The 18235-nt window shown below is 34.9% G+C and overlaps 1 protein-coding gene across 3 annotated transcripts; it reads left to right on the top strand.

The window, feature by feature from the left end:
* The first annotated feature begins 475 nt into the window (after nt 1-475).
* LOC120088319 (upstream activation factor subunit spp27-like) lies at nt 476-14452 on the top strand. Of its 3 annotated transcripts, none has more exons than XM_039045533.1 (7): nt 476-999; nt 2723-2840; nt 2963-3137; nt 3920-4018; nt 7219-7394; nt 12776-12932; nt 13034-13314. In XM_039045533.1, exons 1-6 carry the CDS (start codon nt 680-682, stop codon nt 12896-12898), a joined length of 1011 nt encoding a protein of 336 aa, XP_038901461.1. In that variant the 5' UTR covers nt 476-679; the 3' UTR covers nt 12899-12932; nt 13034-13314. The 3 variants fall into 3 exon arrangements, with proteins under 3 accessions (XP_038901461.1, XP_038901462.1, XP_038901460.1); XM_039045534.1 differs by lacking the exons at nt 12776-12932; nt 13034-13314 and adding exons at nt 13401-13455; nt 14026-14452 and having other exon boundaries at nt 477-999; XM_039045532.1 differs by lacking the exons at nt 12776-12932; nt 13034-13314 and adding an exon at nt 14026-14452 and having other exon boundaries at nt 481-999.
* The last annotated feature ends 3783 nt before the right edge of the window (nt 14453-18235 follow it).

Consider the following 18235-nt stretch of genomic DNA (forward strand, 5'->3'; position numbering starts at 1 on the left):
TAGAACTTACTCCAAAATGGCCAATAAACGCCTTGGTTCATTTGCAATTCTGGAGAATATACGGACCAAACACTTATCGAGTAGATCTTCCATCATGATAACGAATTAGTCCAATATTTAATATCTCAGACATAGCTCCATACAACATGCTCCATACAAATTCTAGCTAGCCACATAAAACTCTAGGATGAGTTCTCTTTTAGGGGATGAACTTGATGTAATATCTTATGAGGATCTCGACCATTTCTTGAACAATCTTGTTTTAGTTAAAATGTTCTTGTTTAGCCTTTTTCCGATTCTTTAAGTTTAGGTATTTCTTTATAATCTTTTTACCAACCGTAATCTTCAGCTCCTTACTCTCTCTTGCTTAACGTTAAGCTCTTAAACTCTCAATGTAAATACGAAAATCACGAGCTGTGGTAAAACAATCATAATTTTAAAAAACAAAAAAACAAAAGACAATTAGATATTTAATTTTAATTTCCAAATTTGTTCCTTCTTCGTCCCCAATCTCCCATCTGTTTCTTCACGCAAAGCCATTTCCTCTTGAAAGCCGAAGCCAAAGGCACACGCCACACGCAACGGATACTGTGCCCTCAACACCAAATCCAACCCATCTTTTCCTCCTTCAGTCTCCGAGGTTTTGCTCTTCTTCCATTAAAGATTGTGGATTACAACAATGGTTTCCGACTCGGAGCTCATCGGCCGGCTCCGAGAGTTTCTTCGGAATTCCGACCTCAATACCACCACCACTGCTATCGTCCGCCGGAAGCTCGAGGAGGACTTTGGCATTGATTTGTCCGATAAGAAGCGGTTTATTAGGGAACAGGTCGACGTATTCCTCCAGACTGAGCACGAGAGAGCCGTGGAAGAAGGTTGCGGCGACTGCGAGGAAGTCGACCAGGAAGGTGGAGATGAAAATTTGAAGACGGAAGAGGATGATGGAGATAGTGAAGACGGAGATAACGACGACGAAGATGATGAAAAGGGTAAAGCGGGGTGAGTGTGATTAATGAAACTTCTTACTTATAAATATTTTGGATTTCTGTTTAGACTTGGGTTTTAAATGCGTCTAATGCGTAGTTTCGCTTTCCGGAGCAATCTTTGTCCATATACGGATGCAAAAGAAGTGAATTGATTCGTTTTCATACTGAAAATAGTGGCAAGTTTGTAAAAATCATCAACGCCGGAGCTTCCTTCCACAATTCCGATTATTTGTATTTGAATATTCGCATTTGTAATTCCTAACCATGGTCGAATCATGTAAATCGTAATTTCTTTTGGTATTGTATCGGTTAATTCTTTATTTTTTCTTTAATTATTTTTTCCGATGACGAAATCTGTGTTCTTAGTTACCCGAAAGTTGACGTGAGGGGAAAATCTTCTCTTAAAGATTGTCTTGATTTTGTATGACGGGCACAACGCTAAGATTCTGTTAAAGTCGTCTATTCTTTATCTGAAAGTCTGATAAGTTATGTAGTATTTATGGAAAGAAGTATTATAGCTACTAGCTAGCTAACTTGGACATTGTAAAACAATGCAAATATGTTTTCAAACCTGATTGATGACCTCCATTTGCCCAACTATTTGTGAATGGTATGGGAGATGATCGACCACCATAAGAATCACACTATAACCATTAGACTTCAACAACCCTTCATTGAAGTCATCTCTTACATTTTGTGTAGAAGGGAGTGGTGGAAGAAGAGAGTTGGTTAGTTTGGGAAGTTAAGGGCAATTTGGTAGTTATGGGTAGTTGGATGGTTATAGGAAGTTATGCTTTGTGTTTTGGATATAATAACCTTGCAAGGGAAGGCTTTTCGAAAAGAAGGAAAGAAAAAAAAAAAAAAAGAACCCTTGAAAGGGAAGGTGAAAACTAGTATGGATTTATCTTGGAACTAGAATGGAGAGCTAAGGCCTCTCAAATGTCTAAAGATGGGAGAATGTTAGGCTTTCTGAACGTCTGGCTAGGTTATAACTCTCTTATATGCAATTATAAGTGCAACTATTCCTTTTAAGTTGTATCACCGAGTCGCTGTTTCTTATGCCTATGTTGGGAACAACCTTCACCATTTTCTTTCATTTATCCTCTAGCAGGAAGTTTCTGGAGATTTTGATTCAGGATTTTGAATTCCAGAGCGAAAAGCAATGTTTTGAGTCTACTTTGTGGCCATGGTCTAAAAGGGAGAGAAAAGTTCATGGATTAACGATGCTAAATCTGTGGTGTGGGCATATGGTTTGAAGGGAATCACCTACTGTATGAGAACGAATGAGTTTCTTGGGAGGAAAGACTTGAAATATTTAAGTACCACACAGCTTCATGGGTGCTCTTTTCATAGACTTCGTAAAATATTCAATTTGAAGCAGTTTAGCTCCTTTTTGTGGCTTTTCTTTTTGTACCCCATATTTCTTTCTTTTTTCTCAATGAAAGTCAAATTCTTTTCATTAAAAAAAAAATGTATTCAATTTGAAATTATTTATTGTTGGGCTTTTCATTTCTTTTTGTTCTTTTTCCTGTAATTCTCTGATAAGATGGTGTTTTTAGCTTTAGCTTCTGTTTTCTTGGTTTGGGGGATCTATTTCCATTCTAAAGGGAGTTTCAGGTTGTAACTTTTGAAATATATAAATGGAAAGTTTATATTTTTTGTATGAGAAAAAAAAGAATTGAAATTTCTGTTTGAGACCATCTTTGATGAGTGAGTTATGCTTCTTTGTAATGCAGTTCTAACAAGCTTAGTAAAGAGGGGAAGAAAAGAGGCGGGGGTGGTTTTAGCAAGCTATGTAGCCTTTCCCCACAACTGCAGGAATTTATAGGAGCTCCTGAAATGGCAAGGACTGAGGTACATCTAGAAAGTAAATTTTGACCTTTTTTTTTTTCTCAATCTTCTCAATGTACAATTAGAGGTCATTTGTTGTCTTTTTCAGTTCCATCTAATACAATCATTGCTATCTTTTTCTACAGGTTGTTAAGCAACTATGGAACCACATTAGAGGGAAAAATTTGCAAGATCCCAGTAATAGAAGAAATATTCTCTGTGATGATTCGTTAAAAGCACTCTTTGGTGTCAATTCCATCAACATGTTTCAAATGAATAAAGCTCTATCAAAGCATATTTGGCCGTTGGAGTCAAATGACGGTGTGATTTTATAGCTTTGATCCTGTGGCTAATATTACACTACTGTTTTCTGTTTTCTAAGATGTTTGGACTTACCATTGCTCTTAATTGTTAACTAAAGCAATTTCTTTTAGTTAATTTTTAATGTTGATCTGGCTTCTATGGAACCTTAAGTGCTATTGACTCTTGGATTTTATTTTCTTCAATTTATATTCTATTTTTTTTAATCCTAATAGGTACAAGGCACTTATGCTTTGTTTGGATGCCTTGATTTAGAGAGATTTTAAATCATGATGGATTTCAAATGAATTCCGTTATTTGTTATCACAAGAAAGAGAATAATTTGGATTCTTAAGTGATTTCAAATCTTGTTTTACATAAAAATTTTCTTGACTAAAATGGTGAATTTTGCGAGATTTCATAGAGGTTAGACATTAATTACTTAGAAGACCAATGTTATATCTTAATTTTCCGTTAATAATTTATAATTAAGAGCCCATATTAGTAAACTTCTTTCTTTTCTTTTCTAGTTGCTATCAAAACACAAAATTGTAACTACATTTCAAATCTCTCTCATTCCTAACCAAAATTTTAAAACAGTTTCTTGAATTTTAAATCACATGATTTTAAATTATTTCTTGAACTTTTTTGGTTCCGAACAGAGGAAGTTTTGGTCTGCATGCACCTTGCATAAAGGCTAATCCCTTCCACTACAAACCCTGAACATTTTTCTGATGAAGCTGTGCAACAAACCTTATTGAACTTTGTTTTCTTAATAATTTTTTTTCCTTTCCTGGATACAGTTATTCCAGCCAATTCAAGTCAGAAAGAAAAGCAACAAAAGGAGAAGCAGCCAAAGGAGAAGCCACAAAAGAAGCGGCAGAAGCAAGGAAAAGAAGAAGGTAGACAGCAAAAATAGTTAGCTTTATTTGAATTTTATGACTGTATTATGTTCATGGCAAGAAACCCCTGTAGGAAGGAGTACTATAGCAAAGTACCCCAAAAAATAACACTTGTAAATCATTATACAAACTGTACCTCAATAAGAATAGTAATATTTGAAGGATAAAATCTGAATTGTTCAGATGAAGTATACCGAGAGGCACATAAAGTTTAATCACCTTGGATCTCTCTTCCCTTATCTTTCTAGATCCATCCGTTTCTTTCTAATCAATCATATGCCCCCACAAAGTTGCTTAGACCCATTAATGTATAATAATTTAGCATAGCTTTTCATCCCATGGCCAATAGTAGTGCCATTTAGCTTTTAGCTCCAATTTTGAAAATCTAGGAAAGGCAAAGGCCGAACACCAAATCCCAGATTTTACCCGAGTGAGTGGGGGTAATCATCAGTTGGTTGGCATTGGTGGTTTTAGGCTCAAACTGGCGCCAACCATTGACATGCCAGTTTTGGTTGGTCTTGTAATGGTAGGCGACGCCAACCGACCAATTGACCACACTGGTGGTTTTAGTTGATTTTGATCGGTTCTGAGACTGATTAAAGTGAAAAAAGTGTGGCAGAACTAAATGAAAATATTGGGAGAAATGGGGAGAAAAGGAAAAACAGGAGAAGAAAGGGAGAAAAGAAGAAAGAAGAAAACAAAGAAAAGAAGAAAAGAAAAAAGAACGGAGAAGAAGGAAGGAGAAATGAAAAAAAGGAAAATACGAAAGAAAAAAATTACAAAAAGAGATTTTTGCTAATAATATCTTCCCCTGGGAAGAGGAAGACTAGGAGGCTGCTGCAGCAGCATTTTACGCCTGCAAAGTTCAATAATTCTTTTTTGTTCTATTACTTATTTATTTTTCTTTTATTTTGGTTGGTTTGGTTGTTTTAGCCCTTTTTGGGTTCGTTAACCGGCCAACTTGGGCAACCAACCCTGGCTGAAAGCCCATAAACCAACTGACCAAAGTTGTTGAGGCGGTTTCAGTCGGTCGGCTCGGTGTTTGGATTATTTTTGCTCACCCCTAGCTGTGAGTGAGAGAGAGAGAAGAAAGTTGGGATTTCATTGTTCTTTTTTGCACAAGCTGATCCAACTTGGAAGAATTGCTAGGTAAAGTCACCTTTTCTGCAATTTTTATTCTAAATTTAGCCCTTCCGAGTATACTAAACTGACCAAAATATTTACTTTTATTTTTTTATTCGTTTATTATTATTATTATTGTTATTGTTGTGGTTGTAGCTTTTAGCTCGAATATTGAAAATCCAGGAAAGGCATGGCCAAAAACCAAATCCCAGATTTTTACTGCAGTGTGAGAGAGAAAAAAGAAAGTAATAATTTTATTCTTCTTTCTTGAATGAGCATCTCAGCTTGGACAAACTGCTAGATATGGTCACATTTTCAACAATCTTTATGCTAAATTTTGCCCTTCGAAGTACACTAAACTAACCAAAGTATTCAATTTTTTTGGAGGCGTTCAGACTTTCATATAGCTTCAATTAGACGTGTTGGGAGAGGACCTTTATGTCAAGACGGTAAACAAAGGATTCATTGAGAAACTGTTAGTCCCCTGGTAGTGAGAGCATATGAGATTAGGGTAAAAAAATGTATCTGATTTTTTTTTTTTTAATTTTTTTTAAGGAAACAATCACTTTTCATTAATAGGATACGAGACTAATGCCAAAAATACAAGAAACCCATCAAGAGATACAAAAACATAGTAGAAAGCGATATAAACAACAAAAAGTAATAGAATTATGAGAGCAACATAAAAGCATTCCAGGTGAGACAAATAATCTGAATGGTATATCATACTAAGCTTTTAGAAAGAGAACACCATGAAGAGGCCTTCAAACGAGAAGAACCAAACCGTCCATCCCAAGAAAGATGCTTGGTATAAAAAACCCTTTGATTTCATTCAAGCTACGACTGGACCAAATCAGTATATGTAAGATGTTTTGCTTAAAAGAATTCAAGAAAACCCACTGGATGTTGAAAAACGAGAGAATTCCATCAACAATTGCTTGAATAGGAAGAACCAAAGAATAAGTGCAGTAAGTGTTCACTATTCCTCATGCAAGGTGGACATATAGTAAGCAGAAGATAGTGGATAAGGAGCTTTCTTTGAAGAACCTCTGAACAGTTCAATGAACCATTACTCGTTATCCAAATAAGAATATTGACTCTTTTGGGAACTTTGGACTGCCATAAAGCTGAATATATCTCCTTACTAATAGGAGAATATGCTATCAGATGCTTTCTCAAAGATTTTACAAAGAATTTGCCGGATGAATCAACTATCAGGAAACCAACAGCGAGAATCCGGATTGTCATTATCTTCTCTTCTTGCTACAACACCAAGCAACTGTTAGAAATCGATAATCTCATCATCCTTTAGAAGTCTTCTAAAGAAAAAAATTCCATGAACAAGAAGTTTCATCCCAATCGTCAAAACCAAGGGGAAATTGGTCCGTCCTTTGTTATTTAAGGCGGAATTTGAGGGAAAGCTTTAAAATTTTTATTGATATTTATTTTAGATATTTTTTAATTTAAGATAAACCAAGGGCTTAAATAATATTTTTTTTATCTTCAATGGATTTAACCACCTTCCTTTGTTATTTTCTTTGCTCCCTTGAGGACGCACTACTCTTTGATCTCTCCATTTACCTTCTTCTACATGCCCATTAAGGTGGTTAAATCCATTGAAGATGCTCTTCATAGATCTCGTTTGGAAAGCTGTGATTAGAATGAGGGGAGTCATATATCTACCTACCCTCCAACTAAAAGAAAAAGGAAGAAAAACAAATTGAGCAATTACAGTTTATTAACCAAGACAGTGTAGTCCAGTTACTGTTAACTTTTAACCTAAATATGAAGTTTCTTAGTTTGCACCATCTGTATGAACGAACAAGTACTACTGAGATGATTTTTATTTACCATGCTTTTCTAGATAAAAATAAATTAAGTCATCTAAATTGGATGTAGATGACATGATTAGAACTAGGCGTTATCTAAAAATGGGAAAGGACGGTATCCTTTAGTTAATTTCCCAACTTAATTGCTTCAGAATGAAGTAGAAAAGGTGTAAATTTTTAAATTACACTTTTTCCCATTTCAGCTAACTGAACGTTCTACTGATGTCTAATAAACCTTCGTCTTTCCAGATTCAGATGACTCTGCAAGAGAGGAAAAGCGGCAAAAGAAAGGGAAATCTGGTTTTCTTGCTCCTCTTCAACTTTCAGATGCTCTGGTGACATTTCTTGGTACTGGAGAGGATGCATTGCCTCGCTCTGATGTAGTGAAAAGAATGTGGGATTACATAAAGCAAAATAACCTTCAGGTAGTTGGCCTTTATAAAGAATGAAAGATTCTTTGATAGTGTAGTAAAACTATATCTATATGCTTATGAGTTGGGCGTAACTAGGCTATTATTTGAGAAAATTAGTGAGAATATATGAATCTCTGAGACGATAGTTTGGGGTCATGCTTGATTTTATCATTTGTGAAGGTGTTCAAATGATAAGCTCTTTTATTCATCCATCATTCATGGCTAGCTTTCACTTGGGTCATCAACATAGTTTTTCCATTGCATCAGTCAATAATTTTTTCATTGCTTTACGACTGGCACATTCTTTTATCATGCAGTATCGCTCCAAACCAGTGTGATTTATTACAAAAAAAATATTGTTCTTACCTAGCCATAGTTTTTGTGCTATTTAGTTATATTTTTCATCTTCTGTGTGATATATAATTGTATCTATTATTTAGAAGTTTTTAGACTGTGGAATCTCTTCTTTTCCTTTTGTTTTGAGTATGGCTTGAGCTTTTAGAAACACAACTTCTTACAAGGGAATAAATGTTAAAAATTTTCTTTTGGACTTCCATTACTAAAGATTTTGTTGTTATTATTGTTTTAATTATTCTTGTTCATTTTCAAGTGTGCAATAGAGAATTAAACTTGAACCACCATTTCCAACTTAGGCTTTCATGATGGAGCTCCCTATTTTAAATTAAAATGTAAATCTCCATAGGCTCTTTTAGTGCGGTTAAATCTGCTGCTGAGCACAAAGTGTCCGTTTTAGATTATGCTCAAAGAGCAGAATGGTAAACGTCGCTTGGAGGAGGAAGGAGGGAGGAGGGGAAAAGTTTTATCAAATCTTTCTTGGTTTTTCTGAGTTGTGCTCCATGATACTATTGTGGATTTGGCCTTAACCCCTACCACCTACAAATTATTTCGCAGCTTTCGAATAAAGGATACTAATCTCTGGATTCAGAAAGTAATAAGAGGTACTATTACCGAGATTATGAAAATTGAGGGAAATGGGAAGAAGTTGTGATGCCCTGAGCAGAGAACAATGACGGATGGGAGAAAGTTGCTGCTATGGGAATTTTCCAAACAAGAATGAACAATAACCAGCAGAGTTAGCCTTGTTTCTCAAGAGAAGACCAAGATAAACCTCGTCAGAGGTTGTAATTAACCAACTGATTCTGCAACTCTTTGCACAGAATTGTTTCCCTTCTCCTTTTGCTTCTTCGACATCAGTTCTTCATCAATATGCTCTCTAGTTTCTTTCAAACTATGCTACTTTGTATAAAAAAAACTCTGCTTCCTTGGATCAAGGATCAAATCGAGAATCAAAATCAAACCCTCCATCCCATCATGAAAAATCTTCATCCCCTCTTTACATATATTTGCATCAAACTCCATGGCCAGAATCAATTAACTCGGATACCAAATTGATTGAATCCCAATATATTGAAAGATAATGATAACGGAACTACAAGATAAAACCAAGTGTTCGAGGTACTTGAACCCTTCCAATCTTGAGATACACTGTTAAACCCTAATTTGTACTTCAAAATATTGCCTATCTTCCTCCTTCCATACTCACTGTATTTATAACTAAACTTCCCTAACAAACTATTTAACTAACTACTAAGATACCCTTAATATCCCTCTAATACCATTCCTATCATCTCGCTGAGCAAGAAGACCAAAGGCATGACATCGTTCAGAGCTTACACAATCTAAGAGAAGCTTTCTGAGCTTGTGGTTCAGGGCAAGAAGACCAAGATGATTGGTTCAAAATCTAAGAGAAGCTTTCTGAGCTTGTGGTGGATCAAAGTGCTTTAAACCAACATTATATGATACAAAGGAAACATGTTTATTGTGCATTAATCAAGGATGGACGATTGTGTGGGGCACTACACGAGTCTGCACAGTGGGACATTGCAGATACTTGGAAGAACAAAGGTTATTCCTTCCTAATGATGTTGGGTTAAGCTCGGCTTGCGCCCACAGTTGCGATCCTGAAATAACTTAAACATTGTGTCCTCCTCAAACATATGCTGGATATCCAACATCAAGAAATTTTTGCTTACTTTACCCGTGTGGCCTAAGTACTCCACCTGTTACTTCAACCTTTCCCAAATCCACTCCTTTACTTGGATAATGAATGTCTCACTTGTTTTCATCAACCCACAAAGATTGAACCCGTCAAGACAAACGCAGACACAAGACAGGTCTTTCTTTTTCAATGGGAGTCCATCCCTTGTCCTTTCATTCAAATCCAAGAAGTACAACTGATGAAATCCTCTCCCTCTTTACTCAAGAATATCAAATGAAGAAGGTTGGAAGTCAGTGCCTTGGACAACCCTTGAGGCCACTCTTATGTAGGGGAGGGGAAGAACTCACAAGATGCCACATGAGCCTCTCCTAAATTGTGTCACACGTGCTTCTTCCCCCTTCTTCCTTGGTCTTCTCACCATAAATCTCAATCACTCTCCCTATCCTACTCATGGAAACTCCTGATATTCTTCGAAGTATCATCCCCAACCTAAGAGATTGCCATTTGGTCGAGAGTTGTCGATTCCCTTCCTTTTCCTCTTATAAAAGGCCTTCAAGGAGAGAGAACTTTGTTCCATTGAGGTTGTCTTCAACTTCATACCGTCCTGCTATTCTAGAGTGATCAGAGTTGTTGACTACCGCCTTATTAGCTTGGTGACACGCACTTATAATGTGGTGGCCAAAGTCCTTGCCAATAGACATAAAGAGTGGCCAGAGTTGCTGATTATCGCCTTTTTAGCTTGATGATATGCACTTATAAAGTTGGTGTCAACCAAACTCTAGTTTTTTGAATCAAATGGAATCTCTCCTCAAATGAGTGAGAGGTGCTTTATTTATAGAGAAAATGTTTACACATGTGCTAAATAACAGCTAACTAACATGTAACTAACTATTTTTAAACTCACTCTTATTCTAACTTGCTTACAAATATTTCTCAATACCCCCTTAAAATTCAGACTCAACCTTGAGGATGACAATTAGGATTCCAACTGATAGTCGTCGGGGGAGAAAATAAGGTTTGAAATCGGGAACATTGAATATTGGATTAATATGTAGGTCATAAGGTAAATCAATGCAGTAATTTGGTTTGGCCATCGGTCTGCGAATGAGAAGTAGAGCTTAAATGTAGTCTTCCACTCATCCCTCGACCTTATTCGAATATGGTAGTATTCACTCTTCAAGTCCTCTTTTGAAGAAAAATCAAGGCTCCTCCAAGTTGATGAAGTAAATCACCTATTCTAGGGATTGGGAAGCTATACTTCACTATAATTCGGTTGATAGTTCTACTATCAACGTACATCCTCCAGCTACCAGTTTTTTAGGGGTAAGTAGAGTTAGCACTCACATGTGCTAAGGCTTGGTTGAATGTGCCTTCTTTTCAATAATTCTTCAATATGTTGGTGGAGGATCTCATACTCCTTAAGACTCATTCTATAGTGAGGAAGATGAGGGATTGTAGCACCCGGAACCAAGTCAATATGGTGCTGAATGTCTTCGCTGTTTTTTGTATTTTTTTTCTTTTCAACAATTACAAGACCCAATATATCAATCTCTCTCTTTAACAAACATTTTGCAATGTATTTGAGGATTACAATCTCCTTTGGGAGCAATCGGCACCGTTTGAAGAACACAAGACACCCTATCACCTTCATCCGTGTCAATATAATTGACTTCTTCCTCATTATCTTCACTGCATCCAAGCAACGAATCCTCTTCTTCATCCACATATGCTGCTGTTTTTTGTTGGGGACACTCATTAGACAAGTGTCCCACTTGGCCACACGGCAAACATTTTCCCAATGTAGGCCAGTTACAAGGATTTTGAACTTTTTGCTTGTAAACAGCCTCTGGTACTCTGTTTCCTTCTCACCAACCTCTTCTTGCTTTTCTTTATCCTTTTCCTGGGATGAAATTGGTGGAGTAGGATGGTCCAAGGTACTGTTTGCTCTTCTACTTATAGAAGTATCCCAAGGAGCTTTTTTTGAAGTTTTCTTGGAGTGTAAATCATTCAACTCATCTATTGTTTCAGCATGACAAATTGCATCATCTAAAAAATGAAAATGTTGTAATTTTACCTTCTCTTTGATGTCAACCCATAAGCTGCCAATGAATCTCATAATTTGCCACTTGTCGAGGCCCTTGTTTAAAGTTTTGATATTGATTGTAAAGGGTCTGCTCATAATTGGGAGAAAGGAACCTCTGTTTCATCAACCGCTTCATTTTTTCCCACGTTCGAATTGGCCTCTTGCCTTTTCTTGAAGTCAATTTTCATTTTGTAATCATATAGTCACCTCTATCTCCATACCTCTCTTCTTGGAGCATATAACTCATCTTCATGATCATACTCACTCGAAGCATCCCAGTCTGGAATTCTTGCTGCGATTCTTGCTTATTCAAACGTCTTCTTGGAGCTGCCTATGCAATCTTGGATCTTCTTTCCCATTCTTTCACGAAGGGTTGAGCGTTCTCCCAATTTTGAGGTGCTAATGCCAGCCTCTCAACCCTACAAGTGAGGGTTTCCATACTTTCTTGAATACTAGTCACTGTTCTATGTATTCCCTCTAAAGAGTTTTCAACGAACAGAAAGCGTCGTGTTGTAGTTCTTGGAGAGAGGATGTGGGTTTCTTCCACCTTTTGATCTTGCCATAGGTTGTCTTCTCCTCTCAGGTGGGCAGCCCTTCTTCCCGCCATCAGTTTGGATTCTTGGAGTGCTCTGATACCACTTTTGATGTAAACCAAACTCTAGCTTTTTAATCAAGTTGAATCTCTCCTCAAATGAGTGAGGTGCTTTTATAAGGAAAATGTTCACATGTGCCGAATAACAGCTAACTAACATGTAACTAACTATTTTTAAACTAACTCTTATTCTAACTTACTTATAAATGTTTCTCAATACACCAAAAGTGGTGGCCAAAGTCCTTGCCAATAGACCTAGAGAGGCAATGCATTGTACTATCTCCCAGAATCAATCAACTTTTGTCCCAAGAAGAGAAAATCTTGATTCCAACCTTAATTGCTAATGAAGTTTTGGATGAATACAAATGCAAACAGAAAAAAGGTTGGGTTATCAAGCCGGACTTTGAGAAGGTATATGATATGGTGGATTGGGTGTTTTTGCTGGAGACCCTTCGGAAGACCCTGAGGGTTGATTAGAGCTTTGAGAGGATTCGAGACAAGGGGATCCCTAGCCCCCTTTCTCTTTGTGATTGTGGCAGATGTGTTGAGTGTGATGCTTGAGAAGGCATTTGAGCAAGTTTGTTTAAGTTTTTTTTTTTTTTTCGTGGGGAGAAGAAATACCTATGGATGTCACCTATAATTTGCTAATGGTACCATCTTGTTGAATTTGATGATGAGAGGCTCATGTTTTGAAGAAGATTGTGGACATTTTTGAACTGATTTCTGGGTTAAAGATCAATCCACCGATTTTGGGCATTAATTTGGAGGCTAACAAGGAGATTGAAGGTGCCATCAAGTGGGGCTGTCATGTTGGTAGATGACCTCTGACCTATCTTGCATTGGTTGTCATCATAGGTAATACGTTTGAGGAATATTTTCCTACTTGGACATGATCTCTGTGGTCTTTATGCAGATCAAAGTCTATATTAACAGCCTTTTAAATTTCCTTGCATCAGGTGATGTGGGAGGAGGTGGGGAAACTAGCTTTCATTGAGGAAAATGAAACAATGCAAGAAGTGCCTATATAACAAGAAGCAAGCAAGAAACTAAACTATCTTACGGTGAATTCACATAGTATTAGAGCTGAAATCTTGAATTCAAATCTGTCTGTTTCCTCCCATATTAGTAGTCCGCATGTTGGGGTTTGTAAATTAAATTCGATGTCAAAACTTACATGTTAGGTAATGTTGAAGATATTCACATATAATGAAATGGTCAGATTTACTGTACAATAATTTCAGTGTGGATTTGGTGCTGATTTATTAGCAATCCTATCTCATTTGAGTCATTTCTTCACTGTTTTTGATTCCCCTTGTTGAGAAGGTAGCCAAAATCCCCGGAAAATGGAGAATGCCAATCGTTTTACATAAGAGGATAGGTATGCTTTTATTAAGTGTATTTTGCCCCCACTACCATCCCCCTTTTTAGGTTGTCTTGCACACCAGTCATCATGCCAGTTCAATCTAGTGAACTAGTTTGTAGGCTCTGAGAACAATTTCTTTATAATGGAGATTTGGTTAGAAGACCTCCCGTTGTTTTGTTAGAGTTCTGACACTAGTTTGGAGGGACTGAAAATTCCTCGATAGGGTAAAAACTTCAGACAATAGTTATTATGGCTGCCTTTTTGTTGTGTTGGTTGTGGGCTAAACTTCTAATTAGGACTATGGATATTCATTGTTATACTGACTATATAATTTGTTGGCGGCATATTGGTTGATACTGAAACTTGATGAAGTTCAGGATGTTTTATTCGTATGTCTTAATTTTACTGATATTCCATAATCTAAAAGTATAGTGAAAATGAACGTTCTTACTAGGTCATTTTCCACATTAGATGTTATGTTTGAATGAATGTGCAAGAAAAATGTCCATAATGAACACATAGAAATTGTGTTATTTTGATGGTGTATCATTTAATATCTGAAATGTTTCTCAATTGTTCTTGAAGGACCCTTCTGACAAAAGGAGAATAATTTGTGACGAGAGGCTAAAAGAACTCTTCGATGTCGATTCCTTTCACGGCTTCACTGTTTCGAAACTCCTGGCCACTCATTTTATAAAGACAAAATAGTGAGTTTCTCCTACACATTGTCTTTGTTGATGCAAGAGAATCTAGAATTTTGCTTGAGATAGTTTTAGTGGCCTCTTCTTTGTGTGGTATTCTCTGGAATTCACCAACAAGGCAATGGAAAATCTGTTTTGTTGACCTTGTGTTATCTCTCTTTGGTGTGGGTGGTCTGTTGCAAAATCCTTCAGAATTAATTGGACTAACCATATCAATTCTTCTATACTTCCCTTAGCTTTCAATTAGCTGCTAAAGCCTCTCTTCTTCTTCTTCTTCTTCTTTTAAATTTTATTTTTAATTAAAAACAAAAGTTCGTTCCCCCATTCTTCTCTCCCCAACACTTCTAGATTCGTTACATGATCTTATTTTATCAGAAGTTGAATTGAAAATATTATCATCTTAATTCCTAAGCATAATCACTTGTTTTGATTTGGCCAATTTCAAAATTAATGTCACCGACCCTACCATTGTTGACCTTTGCAAATTTTGAAAGGTTGAGAATTTAGGCTGCAGAGTTCCTCCGTTGAATTCCTTCAATGGTCGATATTAGGTATGCTACATTTTTCTATATATTACTAAATTTTATTTAGATTTTCATATCAATTCTCTTCAACCCTGCCAATATCAACATTTTCAAATTATCTTTAGCATAGAACTTCACCAAGTGCATTAAGAAGCTTCACATTTGTCTGTTTGTTTGTTTGTTTTTGTTTTTTTTGTGGACGTTAGCAATAACAACATTGTCTCTCAGTTGATTAGTATTCAAGAATGAGATAATAAATTCTTAGTAATTAAAATTACCAAAGATAAGGATGTACTCTGGTGTCTATTATATTAGGTGGTATTTTAAATGTTGACTGTTATGAGATAAGATGATTTATTAATTCAAATATTGGATCTGGATTTTATATCCCTCAGCAATGCAAGTGGACTTTTTACTACAGGGCTGTTTTGATTTCTTTTTGGGCAAAATATATTTTTGGTCTCTAAGATTTGAATTTGATGTCTATTTGGTCCTTGTAGTTTTAAAATGAAGACTTTAGTCTCTGAGGTTTAGAAAATAGTTCTAAACGGTCCATGAGTGAAGTTGACTGTTAGTTAACGGAAAAATGATGTGGGATATCAATTTTTAAATGACATGGCACATTTTATTAGTTTGTAATTAATTTTAGCTGTGTCTCATTCCCTTTGCTCTTTCTTCTCCTCTTCTGCCGGGCGCATGTCGCTGCTAACTTCATAACTAAATTCACTATTAGACAACCTCACCTTGCTCACATTTTCACTGTCATCTCAATCCAATCCCTTTTGTTGCCTTAAATCTTTCACGAGATCATTTTTCAGTTTTTGATTATTGTCATTTTTGTGTTCAATGATCCTAACCATGTGTTTTCCTTCCTGGGATTCACTCAGAATTTTAGGTTTCTTCATTGGTTTTGTTCATGCTGCTTGCATTCTTTCCTTTTCCTTTTCCTTTGTTGTGTTCCAGGTGAAATTAATTATGCTTATTGTCTTGACTTCAAGTCTGTTGACTGTGGACTAACCAAAAAAAAGAGAGAAAAAATTAAGGGAGGATATATGAGAGTTGTAACAAAAAAATTAGCCAAAAAAGAGGTGTTTAGGGGTATTTTTTAGCCTCAATGTAATTTTAGAAACGAGAAATTTGAACAATTCTTAATTAGGGAAAGAGAAATTGCAACCCATATCAGTGTAATTGCAAAAGAGGGACTAAAGTGTAGTCGAAAAAATGGACGATTGGACAGTAATGTGATGAAAAATATGAGATGTTGCTTGTAGACTGTCGGTACGAAATTTAAAATTTAAACAAAGGAATGCATTTTAGCTATGAGGTTAATTCGACAGTTTCTCTGGAAGTTAACTGAAGGAAATCTAAAATGTTGGTGGTGGCTTGATACATGGGATGTTCAAAAAATTTGATGACCCAAAAAAATTTATCAACCCAATCCAATCCGTTTGTTTTGGGTTGAGTTCTGAACTCTTTTGGATTGGATTGAGTTCAAATAAATAAAAATTTTATGGGTTGGATTTTGTTTCATAAGTCACCTTAAAATAATCCAAACCAACTTGAACCAATTCGAACTTATTATTAGTATTTTTTTTTTTTTGCTCATGTACAATTAGATATATTATATTTATTTTAGTTTTCTTTAATTTTATAAGTTTTTTGGATAATGTATTCTTCAATAACTTTTGAAAAAAGATTATACATTATATAAATTGAAATTGAGTTGTTAATCTTAATTCATACATGAAAATAGCTAAATCAAATTGTTACGTATTAACATTTTATTTCCTTTTATAAAAAGAATTTAGATAAATGATCTAAGTAACCCGAACCAATCAAACCTAAATGTTTCATAGTTGAGTTGGGTTCATTTTTTATGAGGGTTATTTGAGTTGAAGAAATTTACAATCCGAACAATTAGATTGGGTCTAAAATGTTTATTAACCCAATTTAATCCAAACTCACGAACAACCATATTGATGCAAATGCCCAACCGATTAAAAAAAGAATCCAACTAAAATTAACATACAAAAGAATAAAGATGTTGACAACAGATTTCCAATTGCCGAAGTGGAAGGTACTTTCTCGACATTGATTGTAAATAAGAAAATTCAGTTAATCTGAAGTGAAGGAGAGCTGAAATTTGTTCCAAATCGACAATGACGACAGAAAAGACTAGAAATATCATCTTATTATAAAAAAAGATATATTATTGGATTTTTGTATTTGGCCTAATCAACAAAGTGACTCATTAATCTAACTACCATGTCATTTTACCATCTGGTGAAGGACCATTTAGAACTATTTTCTAAATCTTAGAGATTAAAGTGTTCATTTTGAAACTTTGTACATCAAATATATATCAAGTCCAAAACTTAGGATCCAAAGTGTATTTTGCCATTTATTTGTTATAATTCTCGAAAATACCTTGTTATTTCAGAATTTTGTTATAAGGGTATTTTACATCATTTACCTAATAAGAAAGTTCATTGACTATTTTTCAAATAACTATTTAAATGTAGTTGTTCATCGTATTGGTCCTTTTATATATGAGGAAGAAACTGCCAAATGGATTTTAAACTTGTAATGAAATATTTATAGGGTAACTGCAATGGATTAAGAATCGTAAATATAATAAAATCTATCAATGATACTATTTTGTTCTAGATTATGAGAGAAGTATCTAAATTTTACTATATTAAATTCTCTTTTTCGCATTGTATTATATCTATTAATATTTTGTGTTTGATTATTATATTTGTAATACCCCTGTATCTAACAACTATTAGGAGATAATTGTGTTGTATGGCTACATTCAATAGTTTTTTTTATGAGTGCTCAAAGTTTCCTTAAAAAACATACTAACTGATAATTAAGACTAATATCAATTTATACCTTAAACTTTAGAGATTATATGTGCTAAAACTTCAAATTAATAATTGTAGCAACCTAAATGCTAAAATTTTATAAACAAGTCAATTTATAATTATTGGTTTGAGGGTTTTAATGGGTACAATCCCAAAATTTTGAGCTATAAATTGATTTTCCACAAAAGTATACACATTATATTAAAAATTGTTATCTCAACATTGTGCCATTTTTCATTAATCAATTTAACTTGGGATTTTTTAGAATAATTTTTTACATTTGAAGTATTAATTTTTTTTAAAAAAGCTCAATAACAGAAAGAAAAGGGAAATTGTACTATATAGCAAGCTTTAAACTTTAGTTTGAAAGAATGTCAAAAAAAAAAAAAAAAAAAAAACAATTTTCATCAGATTTATGGGAAATACACCCCTCATTCATGTGTTCCTACTTCTAATTAACCCCAAAATGCCCTTAACAGTATTTTTTATATAGTGTAATTATATTTCTATTGGCCAAATTTAAATATGAAAAACGTATTTTTGCAAAATTTTTGCCCCTCCTCAGATCTGAATTCACTCTATCATCTCTCTCTCTCTCTATATATATATTTATATAATTTTACATTATCATACTTTTTTCAGTCTTTCTTATATTTTGTATACTTTTATCTTATTATTATCATTATTTTATTTTTATTTTGAT

Source organism: Benincasa hispida, chromosome 10 (genome assembly GCF_009727055.1).
Source record: "Benincasa hispida cultivar B227 chromosome 10, ASM972705v1, whole genome shotgun sequence".
Taxonomy (NCBI): domain Eukaryota; kingdom Viridiplantae; phylum Streptophyta; class Magnoliopsida; order Cucurbitales; family Cucurbitaceae; genus Benincasa; species Benincasa hispida.

Coding starts and splice junctions, on each gene's coding strand:
- LOC120088319 (XM_039045533.1), top strand. CDS start 680: ATGGTTTCCGACTCGGAGCTCATCGGCCGGCTCCGAGAGTTTCTTCGG. Junction 4,019..7,218: donor GAAGCAAGGAAAAGAAGAAG/GTAGACAGCAAA, acceptor TCGTCTTTCCAG/ATTCAGATGACTCTGCAAGA. Junction 7,395..12,775: donor TAAAGCAAAATAACCTTCAG/GTAGTTGGCCTT, acceptor GTTTTGAAGAAG/ATTGTGGACATTTTTGAACT.